The following is an 11,828-nucleotide window of genomic DNA, read 5'->3' on the forward strand; positions in this document are numbered from 1 at the left end:
CAGCTTTCTGTTCTTCCCTCCCCCGGATTTTATCTGCAAAGAGCCCAAACCAGAACCCTCCCCGGGACCAAACCAGAACCCTCCCCGGGACCAAACCAGAACCCTCGCCGGGACCAAACCAGAACCCTCCCCGGGACCAAACCAGAACCCTCCCCAGGACCAAACCAGAACCCTCCCCGGGACCAAACCAGAACCCTCCCCGGGACCAAACCAGAACCCTCCCCGGGACCAAACCAGAACCCTCCCCGGGACCAAACCAGAACCCTCCCCAGGACCAAACCAGAACCCTCCCCAGGACTTCCTGTGCTTTTCCCAGGGTCATAATTACAGTTTATCAAAACCTACACAAGCAAGCTTATTGCATTCATATTGTAGCACTTTTACCCTCGAATATCATATGTAAGCAAGCAAGAATTATTAGAATATTAGAAATAAAAGTAATTCCCACAAGGGTAAAAGTTTTCTGACCACACACACTAAAAACAGTTGGGTTAGAAAATAACCCAATTTTAACTCAACTGCTGGTTCACAAAAGGACAAACCTCTTTTTTGGGTTATTTTAACCCAACAGGTTGAGTTCTTGTTTTGCAACCCAATTCTTGGGTTGAATTATTAAACCCAAAAGTTGGGTTATGCCAACTACAATGTTGGGTTATTCCTCACCCAACTATTGGGTTGTGCAATTTAGCGCTCCCAATAGTTGGGTTAAAATAATTGTAATGATAATAATGATAATAACAATAATAAATACATTTTACTGCTGGTTCATCCTACTCCTTCCCTACTACTTATCAGAATTATTTTTATTCTATTATTAAAAATATACTGTGGCAAAATTTTAACAAGCAGCGGACACAGCGAAGGACGACAGAGTCTGCTCTTTAGTTTCACAAGCACACAAGTTTATTGTGAGAACAACTAACCAGCGCCCTGCCCCGAGGCGCAGGCCAGGTCCCTCCTCCAAAGGTCCCCCTGACCCACGGTGCACACATAAATGAAATAAAAATAAAGGAAAACATGGCAACAGCACATGATAACAATAAACAGACACTCCCACAAAAAAAGGAAACGCAGAAAAACCCAAACCCACACACAAACTGGCCCGAAACAGTCCAAAACTCATTCCTCTTTCCCACAGTCCTTTGCGGCGGAACACAGCCTGCAGGGCAGCGGCCCTCTCGCGCCCCCAGCGACCCCTGCGACGCCACAATAATACACTTATGTGCTCTGGCAAAAACAGGTCAAAGGGAGATGATAGAAACTCAAGTTAAATCTGATACTTTTGAAAGAAGTTACCAAAAACTGGAACTCCTTTTAAGTGCCTTATGCAACACAGGTCATCGTGGAGGCTTTTCTGCGCTCTACCTCTCCCAAATCCCTCGTTTTTCCTTCACCTTTTAATGCCCCTTTCTTGTTGTATCCCTTTCACCACATCTTATTCTCGCTCTTCCCTTGCTGATGGTGCCAGGTATGTGTCTCCACTCGGTGGCCCGTCTCAGAATCAGAAATACTTTATTGGTCACAGAGGGGGAATTGTTGATTGCATGCAGCAAAGAGCAAAGAAATGGGGAAGAAGCACAGCTGGGCTGATGTTGAAGTTGAGGAACTCTACAAGTTCCTTGGGCTCCTTACATGCACATCGCTGGTGTCACTGCTGAGCACTGCAGATTACTTGAAACAGAACACTTTACATCCGAGCCATTTCCAGCTACAGTGACGGCGAAGGACTGTTTCAAGGCTTTTTTTCTTTTTGTTTTTTACCTCTTATGTTACATTTGCACTATTTGGAACTCTGGGAACAGTTATTTGAGACTTTGGGTATGCAAAGCACTGGTGTAACTCTCTGTATAATTTTGCACTTAGTTTGTTTCAAAGAGTTGCAGCTGACCAGGTAAAAAAACAGCTATAACTATACATGCTTTTTATTGAAAATATTTGTATGAGTATTACTTTATTTCAATTTTACATTTATATGTTCATATTTGCAACCTATATTTACTTTTTCAAGTTCCAAAACAGTTGGAATAAATAGTAGATTTTTTTCAATTCAAATTTAATAATTTCTGTGTATTTTTGGGCCCAGTGTGTTAATGAAGCAGGTTAAAATGAAAAAATAATTATCAGATCATATAGATGAAGTTGTGGTGAAAAAAAACATACCGATCAACATTTTTTTATGTGGTATAAAGGCAAAATCAAAAGTATTCAAAAATGGCCAAAATAGGCTCAGACTCCAGAGGGTTATTATTACCACCAACACTGCTGTATCACATACAGCATGCTTAAGTATTTAGTACCTCTTTAAAAGGTAAAGAACGCATTTCATGTCCATGAGATGTGTGATTATAAATAATGTTAATGAGATTACTCCATAATATACCCCATCAAGAAAAAAATAGCTTTTTAATTTAAAAAAAAAAAGCCCCTAACCCAAAAATGAGTTATCCTCTGAAAAACAATCCAAAAATGATACATAACCTTTAAAACCCAGAAATTGGGTTAAAATAATAGCCCTATAACCCAGAAAATGGGTTACTCTTTATAGAAATAACCCAAAAATTTAACTCGGCACTGGGAACACATAAATTGGGTTACCAAACTAACTCAACAATTTTTAGTGTGCAGGTGAAAGTTGTAGTTTTATTCAGGATGTTGACACTGTGGATGTTTCCTACAGCAGCGGATGTTCTTCACTCTGTGACTGGTGGTTCTTTACAGCAGCAGGTTCTGTGAAGCTTTCATTTCAGCCGATGTGACTGTCAGCAGCAGTAACCCAACACGATCGCACCTCAACGCTGCATTTAACAAGAAAAAAGACAAACCTTGTGGCTGAGTGGCCGTTCTGTCCGTGTTCTCCTGTGTTCTGTAGTGAATAAAACTGGAAACACTTCGGTTCCCCACTTTTGATGTCAGTTCTTCCTCGTCAGCATTTTTCCCAGAAAAGGCCAACGAGAACAGGAAGTGGATTCAAACTCTTTTTTCATTGAGGAGCCACAAACAGGAATTGGTTCATAAACTTTTAATATGAATTTAAGAAAACAAAAATTTGTCTGTTTGGGCACTGGGGGTGGAGTTTCAGGTCCAGGTCTGGGCTCTGGGGGTGGAGTTTCAGCTCTGGACCTGGGCTCTGAGGGTGGAGTTTCAGGTCCAGGCCTGGGCTCTGGGGGTGGAGTTTCAGGTTCAGGCCTGGGCTCTGAGGATGGAGTTTCAGGTTCAGGCCTGGGCTCTGAGGGTGGAGTTTCAGGTCCAGGCCTGGGCTCTGGGGGTGGAGTTTCAGGTCCAGGCCTGGGCTCTGAGGATGGAGTTTCAGGTCCAGGTCTGGGCTCTGAGGGTGGAGTTTCAGGTTCAGGCCTGGGCTCTGAGGGTGGAGTTTCAGGTCCAGGTCTGGGCTCTGAGGGTGGAGTTTCAGGTCCAGGTCTGGGCTCTGAGGGTAGAGTTTCAGGTCCAGGCCTGGGCTCTGGGGGTGGAGTTTCAGGTCCAGGTCTGGGCTCTGAGGGTGGAGTTTCAGGTCCAGGTCTGGGCTCTGGGGGTGGAGTTTCAGGTTCAGGCCTGGGCTCTGAGGGTGGAGTTTCAGGTCCAGGTCTGGGCTCTGAGGGTGGAGTTTCAGGTCCAGGTCTGGGCTCTGAGGGTGGAGTTTCAGGTCCAGGCCTGCTCTCTGGGGGTGGAGTTTCAGTGAGTGGAGTTTGCATGTTCCTTCAGGATTGACTTGGCGCCGGGTTCTTCACTTCTGCCCAGCCTGCTGTGGGAAGTGCCGGTCGTACAGGGTGGAGGTGTACTGCATCTCGGGAGTCAGGTGTTTCTGGCACTGCCCGTAGGTGTGGTTGTCCAGCTGCTGGTTGATGTTGAAGTCCAGCTTGATGTCTCCTCCGTTCCACTCCAATTTGATACTGCTAAATTCTTTTGGTATATTTTTGAATCTGCCTCTCAGGCAGGTTTTCATCAGCTCCGCCTGCAGCTGTCTCAGCTCGGACACCTCCCTCTTCATCTGCTCCGCCCCCACCTCCCTCTCCACCCGGCTCCAGAAGGTGGCGTTGAAGTGCTGGTAGATCTTCCAGTCCAGAGCGTTCCACCTCTGGATGTGCTCCGCGGTGTCTGGCAGAACAGGATAGCCGGGCTGGTCGTTCCGCTCGCTGCGCCTGAAGGTCGCCACGTCCTCCAGAGACCAGCAGAGCTTGTGCCTGAGCAGCACGAGGGACTCGTCAAAGTATTCATGGATGAGGAGAAGGTGGAAGTCTTCCTCCATGTGCTCGATGGCCTTGGCGGCTTGGAGCTCCAGGTCTCGGGGGTCCGCCGCAACGCTGACATTGAGGCCGAAGTCAAACGCCACGGTGGTAAAGTAGTGGTCGGTCTCCGCGTCTGCCGGCGTGTGGTGTCCAAAATAGTCCTCCAGCACCTCGTCCAGCATGTGGATGTCACTGGAGCTGGACACATACTTGAAGTACAGAAACATGGACTGCGTCGTGGCGACGGGGTGTCTCAGCATGGAGAAGTAGAAGGTGTCTGCAGGCATCACTTTGGCCACCTGCAATGAAAAACACATCATTTTCACTCAGGAATCAAATCTGACAGCTGTGACGAACACCTGGCGATACCTGGAGGCTGTGACGAACACCTGGCAACAGCTGGAGGCTGTCAGGAGTCCGGCTGACGCAAAGGCACTTTTTGATTTGGGTCTTTTGAGCTCATTTACGCAACCCTTTCAATTGAAGACATATCACTTCAGAGAAGTTTTGAGTTTACATGGCAACAATTTGTTTCCATGGCAACAGTAAAAACTCTGAGATCAATGTAGTTTTCATATTGGTCTAGTAGTTGGTGCTGGAATGAAGCCACACACACACTGCAGAGAACAATAAACCAGCCACGTCCAGATGTGGAGCTGTAGGTTTGGTTCAGTCACATCCAGATGTGGAGCTGAAGTTTCAGTTCAGTCACGTCCAGATGTGGAGCTGTAGGTTCAGTTCAGTCACATCCAGATGTGGAGCTGTAGGTTCAGTTCAGTCACATCCAGATGTGGAGCTGTAGGTTCAGTTCAGTCACGTCCAGATGTGGAGCTGTAGGTTCAGTTCAGTCACGTCCAGATGTGGAGCTGTAGGTTCGGTTCAGTCACGTCCAGATGTGGAGCTGTAGGTTCGGCTCAGTCACCTTCACTTCAGCTCGAGCTGGATTCAGCTGGTTTGTGATCAGATCACCTGGGAACAGGTCTTGACCTTCGTGCTTGTTGAGTGTGAGTTATTTGTTGAATAATTATATTGTATTCTTCATATTATGTTTATCTAGTATCCATTATCTCATGTTATTTAGTATTCTTCATATTATGCATGTTTTTGGTTGTGTGTGTACGCATGTGTGGAAAAAAACAATGTATTCTTTCAGGTTTGCCTGCCTGTCATTTTTCATTTTTACGGCAGCCTCTTGGCAGCTGGACAGTTTGCTTTTTCTAAAGGTCAAGGTCAATTGCCTCTCTGTCTCCCTCTTACGCAAATGAGGCTCATTGGACAAGGAATGTGAGACTATGTGAATTGTTGCACAACACCTGGCATTTGGGAAGAATGAATGGAGACTTGATGGAGACTTGATGGAGGCTGATAGGGCCTCCCAAGGGGTCACGACATTGACCTTTGTAGGGAGGGGGGAAAAGAGTCCATTGAGAGTCAACAAATGGTTTAGAGCAATTGTGTCTTGACGAAGAGTCCATTGAGAGTCAACGAACTCCACAAAAAATAGTATAAATAGATGGAGCGGAGAGCGATTGGGGCGTCAGTTCTTTTTGGTCTGCCTGACTGCAGGAGGGTTTTTTGGAAATAAAGTCCTCTTTTTGCATCCTGACTCCGATTGCTCCGAGGAGAACTACGATTGAAGACTTCAAGAACCAAGTGGATATAATTGAGGATTTTACGTTTTTTCTGGAATATATGTTTGGGGTTGTTCTTTTGTATTGCAGCTGGCCTAGGATACTTTTTAAATAAAAATCCACAACAAATTCCAGTTACATCCAGTAGAGGGCACTACTGTAAAATCAGCGTTTTGATTCAGTGACTGATTGTTTTCAGTATTTCTTGTTTTTGTCCTCTAACATGTCCTGTGGCTGAATCGTGACACTACTAGCAAACATAAGGGTGTTGCTGGAGGGTTTCTCAATGGGTAAGTAAAGTAAAGTAAAATGTATTTATATAGCGCTTTTCACAGACCAGAATCACAAAGTGCTTCACAACAAAAAACAAAATATAAAGAAAAAGAACATTCAAAAGATCATGTAATAAATAGATCAGAGATTGCTCTGACATAAAAGCAGAGAATTAGAAGGCAGTATATGGTACCGCCAAGACACATTCTGTCAGTGGGTCTGAAATGCCTTCTGGAACAGATGTGTTTTCAGATGTTTTTTTAAGGCATCCACTGAGTCCAGGGAGCGCAGGTCTAGGGGGAGCAGGTCTAGGTCGAGCTCGTTCCAGAGGCGAGGCGCAGTGGACATTAACAAGCGGTCACCCGTAGTTTTAAAGTGAGTCCGGGAGATTCTCAGCAGGTTCTGTTCGGCGGACCTCAGACTTCAGGCCAAGCTGTATGGATTGATTAGGTCTCTGATGTACATGGGTGCCTGACCATGTAGAGCTCGGAAGGTCAGCACCAGGATTTTAAACCTTGACACGGAACAGAACAGGGAGCCAGTGGAGGGATTTTAAAACAGGTATGATATGGAACCTCCTGTTGGTGCTGGTCAGCAGCCTGACAACTGAGTTTTGGACAAACTGGAGATGAGCCAGCTCTTTCTTGTTGAGGCAAGTGAACAGGCTGTTGCAGTAGTCCAGTCACGAGGATATGAATACATGAATGTTCATTTCAAGCTCGTTTTTTGACACTATGTGTCTGAGCTTAGCGATATTGCGCAGCTGATAGAAACAGTTTCTTACCAGCTGCCTCGAGTGGTGGTCTAATGACATGGAGCTGTCAAAGATCACCCCGAGGTTCCTCAGTTCAGTTTTGGTTGAGGGACTCAGGTCACCAAGGTGCTGCTTAATAGCAGGGATGGCACTGTCTGGGGCGATGATGAGGGTCTCTGTTTTTCCCGAGTTTAGTTGGAGGCTGTTGTCTCTGAGCCACTGCTTGGTTTGTGACAGGCAGTTCATTAGCGAGCTCAGTTTGTGGGTTTCCGAGGGCTTGAAGGAGCAGTACAGCTGCAGGTCATCAGTAAAAAGGTGGTAGGAGACATCACTGAACTGCTGGATTATCTGGCCCAGGGGAACGACATACAGCAGGAACAAGAGGGGTCCCAGAACTGAGCCCTGAGGCACACCACACTGCAGGCTGGCTGGTTGGCTGACACACTGAAGCTCCTCCAAGCCAGATATGAGGGGAACCAGACAGCCAATCAGGTCCTGCAGCCTGCTTATCAGGGTCTGGTGGTCAACTGTGTCGAAGGCTGAAGACAGGTCCACCAGGACCAGCACTGTGCATCTCCCCGAGTCAGCAGACATCAGGATTTCATTGGACACTTTCAGTAGAGCAGTCTCCGTGGGTTCCGTGTTCCAGATGTTTCCAGCAGTGGAACAGAGAGGAGAGACCCACAGCTGGCCACCCCAAAGAAACCTTTCTCAACTCAACTTCGTCCACAAACAGACATCGTTTCAACAAAGTGCTGAACATAAATTGCTCCGCCGCTGCGTTGACCTCTGACCTCTGATCTCTGGGTCAGTCATTTCAAACCGGGAGGTTTGACTACAGATTTGCTCGTTGAATTAATGCAATGAAAGAGTCTGTTTCACATGTCTACAGGTTAGTTCAAAACATGGGATAGTGGCATTGAGTTTTATGTCCGTTTTACCCCCAAATTCCACCGGACGCTTAAGCGCTGTGCCGGCGTCTTGTTCCTGAAGTCAACGCACACCACACAGCACAGCACCGAGCCGTTTGGAAGCGGCGGCTCAGAAAATAGACCTGAAGCGAATCACCAGCGCCGTGGCGCTGGCGTTCTGGTGATCCGTCGTAACACCGGTGCTTCTGGGACGCGGCACGGCGCTTTGGCGTCCGGTGGGATTTGGGAGTTAAAGAAAAGCCTTCTGAGCAGATTCCTGCTGTGGTTTCAGCGACAAATTCAGTTCGTTCAAAACTCCAGACAGAGCCGTGGTAAAACCTCGCTGTGTTGCGGCCGCCATCATGATTGTTTTGGGGGAGGTATGATATGATGCATCGCTAACTCCGCCTCTCGTGGGCTGTGATCGGCCCATCAGAATTTTGCTGGGCAGAAGTTAGATTCAAACGACGCAATCCCAGACTGTTTCCCCATGAAGCCCTGAGCATGGGGAGACAGTCTGGAGGACGGGGCTATCTACAGGTAGGAATCCCTGTTTGGAGATGGGGTGGTTCTCTCACCCGACCAGAGAACATGAAGAGAACGCTCTCCTGAGGAACCCACCTCGGACTTGCGGAACCTCATCTCGTTACACAGGATGTGGAACCGCTTGACGCCGTCCCCCTGGACTCCTTCCACAAACGTGGACTGGAAAAGTTCCGGGTAAGAGAACTTGAGCGCCCGGTTCTGCGGCAGGGCGAAGGTCAGGTTCCTCTTCTCGCCGTAGCGGAACAGGATGTTCTGGATTTGGCCGCTGTCGCTCCACTGACTCTTCAGGAAGACGATGTGCAACTTGGGACTGCAGCTATCAGAGGAATCCTGGAGTTGATCCCAGAACGGGTCTCTGCTCACCACAGGCGCCGAGGACGTGGAGGACATGGAGGACGTGGAGGACGTGGAGGACATGGAGGACGTGGAGGACGTGGAGGACGTGGAGGACGTGGAGGACGTGGAGGACGTGGAGGACATGGAGGACATGGAGGACGAGTCCTGCTCCTCATCACTGCCTCCTGCTCTCTTCAGTGAATCCACCAGGTGCTTGATGGGCCGAGGGTAGAACGAATACATCGTACTCAGAGAGTTGTCCCAGTGTTTCCTGCAAAGCACCAAGAACACTGAACCAGTCAGGGCCGGAACATTCCAGAACATTTCCAACTGTCACTGCTGAGCCATTCATCCAGGAGAACTCGGAGAACCTCACAGGTCAGAGAACCCTACAGGTCAGAGAACTCTGTAGAACTTTACTCAGATTTCTGCTTGATCTGAATCAAGATGAGCTTCTAAAGTTCCACAGATCAAGAGGGAACGGGTTCTCTGTTGGAGTTCTCCTCACATGATGGTTCTAACAGAACTACCTTGAGCTGAAGTCGTACAGGAAGTAGAAAGCCATGAAGAGAAGCAGCACGATCCCCAGGACGTGGAACCTTCTCCTCAGAGTCCTGCAGGCAGAGCAGAGAGTCAAAACCTGCCGGGTCACATGGGAACGTGGAACGCCAGACCGGAACCCAGCTTCAGAGCTGAAAGACCAGTGATGGAACGCTCAGCACAGCAGCTGAGAGGGATTCTGATGGGAGGTGGAGGAGGGTGGAGGAGATCTCAGCAGACTCTACTGGACTTTACTGTCACTACAGCCAAGGTCCTAGGTCAAGACAAGTTACTGCAAGAAAACCAGGAAGAGTCCTGTGAGGGTAAGCTGAGACGAGACAGTGTGTGTGTGTGTGTGTGTGTGTGTGTGTGTGTGTGTGTGTGTGTGTGTGTGTGTGTGTGTGTGTGTGTGTGTGTGCGCGTTTTTCTATACTTGTACACAAGGATAGGAAAACCTGCACAATGTGCCTTGTGGGACCTTTTTCCGGTCCTAATGAGGGGAAACAGTGTTTTCTTGACCATGTTGTTGTTACTGAAAAAAGTAAAAGGTCAAAAACATTTCTTTAGGGTCAGGCTGTGTTGTGGTTTGGGTTAGGGTTAGGATAAGTCAGGGTTAGGGGCTAGTAAATGCATTATGTCAATGAGTGTCCTCACAAGGATAGAAATACAAACCTGTGTGTGTGTGTGTGTGTGTGTGTGTGTGTGTGTGTGTGTGTGTGTGTGTGTGTGTGTGTGTGTGTGTGTGTGTGTGTGTGTGCGCGTGTGTGTGTGTGTGAGGCCACCCTCATCCTCCCCAGACTGACACTGCAGAATGTTTTTGAGGATCTTAATTTGCTGAACTTTAAAAGTTTAAACAAAGGTGGGGTTTTATGCAAAATCCACTTTTTGAGCTCTGTATAAAGCTGTAGTGTCATTTCCCCATTAAAAAGATGCAAAAAAAAAAAAAAAAAAAAATATGCATGGAGTTGTTTCCTGAACCCAGGGGCACCGAAAAGGGGGGTAAGAGGGGAAGGATTCTAGGTGCCCATGATTAATAGGGGCCCAGAAAGACCCCTGATAAAATTATGATACTGAAAAAATGAATATCGCACCATCTTGTTAATTTATAATCACAAATAAATATTATTTACAATGCGCTAAGTGTATTTGTTTTGGAAACATTTCTCAAGCCCCCCCCCTCCCTTTTTACTTAAAATGGTTCAGTCCTACTGAATCAACTGAACTGCTGACTGAGTAGAGACAGCATGCCTCAGAAGTCAGGTAGTCAGAAATGAAAAGAAAAAAGGATAAGGCAGGAGAGAGAGACCAAGGGCCGGCAATGTGTTACCCAGTTTTTCAAGAAACAAGGTGAATTTGGTTCATGTGGAGGAAAGTTCTGGAACATTAATTAGCCTGTTGTTTCTACTTTTCTACTTGTGGTTTTTGAGCTAGCTCATGTGTCTCCCCATATTACCTCATATTTTTGAAGAAAACTGGAATTTTATATTTCACTGTTCACATTTAGCAACCTGCCCACATTTAATCACCCCCCCCCCCCCCCCCCCCCCCCCACTGTGTGTAGAATAATTTATGATGGAAAAAATATTAATTGAAATGAGAGAAAAAGAAGTAGAAATGCCATGTGATTCAGGGGGAAGCCATTCCCTGACTATTTGAATGATAAAAAAGCAGCCAAGAAAAGAGAAAAGGTAAAGAGAGACTGGTTGACTTTTAGTCAAAGTATTAATTCACTTTATTGTATACCATGTGTGCTTTTCTCCCATGTACAAAAAAAGCCGTCCTCTAGTGCACTGAAGAGTCAAAATGGGTATAAATGTATGATGTGAAGTGGCATTGAATGTGTGACAAATTCCCAATCCCTGAGAGGAGTGAGGCACAGAGAGACTGCTGTTTAAGATGCAAGGATCTGCAGGGACATGTAATGAAAGAGAGTGGTGTGGATTCTCTGGTAAACAAGCAGTTACAAACAGAAATAGAGAAACATAGGGCCACCTTGGAAAGACTCTTGGATGTAACGCTACACTTGCCATCAAGAAACTTGCCTTTCAGGATGACGTTCATGATGGCAATTTCCTAGGCACACTAGAGCTCTTGTCTCATTATGATCCTCTGTTGAAAGAGCACTTTCAAAAAATCAGGGACAGCAAACAAAAACAAAAAGAAGGAAAAGGAACCAGGCTGACACATTACCTTAGCTCTGACAGTCAAAATGAATTTATCCAATTATGCGGCAGACGAGTTCTGAAAAGAATTCTGCAGGAACGGGAGGATGTCATTTATTATTCAGTCATCCGTGATGCTGCGCAGGACATTTCTCATACTGAGCAAAATGTTGTGCTGCTACGATATGTGAAATATGACAAAGCAACAGACGAGTGGGAAGTTACTGTGAGGTTCCTTGAATTCAAATATTTTCATAAAAAGACAGGGCGTGAGATAGCAGGGATGATTGAAAATGTTCTTCATGACCATGGGATAGACATCAATGACTGCAGAGGACAAGGATACGACAACAGGGCCAACATGTCAGGGAGAATCAAGGGAGTCCAAGCCCAAATACTGAAGAAGAAAAATAATCTGGCTACTTATTCTTCTTGTGCCTCCCACACATTAA

General features: G+C 46.5%; 1 protein-coding gene across 1 annotated transcript; it reads right to left on the reverse strand.

The window, feature by feature from the left end:
• Positions 1 to 3,721: 3,721 nt before the first annotated feature.
• Positions 3,722 to 11,275, reverse strand: LOC115400638 (galactose-3-O-sulfotransferase 2-like). Its single transcript, XM_030108644.1, has 5 exons — positions 11,253 to 11,275; positions 9,205 to 9,288; positions 8,817 to 8,945; positions 8,414 to 8,693; positions 3,722 to 4,522 (listed from the first exon to the last, which is right to left on the reverse strand). The coding sequence occupies exons 1-5, from the start codon at positions 11,273 to 11,275 to the stop codon at positions 3,722 to 3,724; spliced, it is 1,317 nt and encodes a 438-aa protein (XP_029964504.1).
• Positions 11,276 to 11,828: the final 553 nt, after the last annotated feature.

This window comes from Salarias fasciatus, chromosome 14 (assembly GCF_902148845.1).
Source record: "Salarias fasciatus chromosome 14, fSalaFa1.1, whole genome shotgun sequence".
Taxonomy (NCBI): domain Eukaryota; kingdom Metazoa; phylum Chordata; class Actinopteri; order Blenniiformes; family Blenniidae; genus Salarias; species Salarias fasciatus.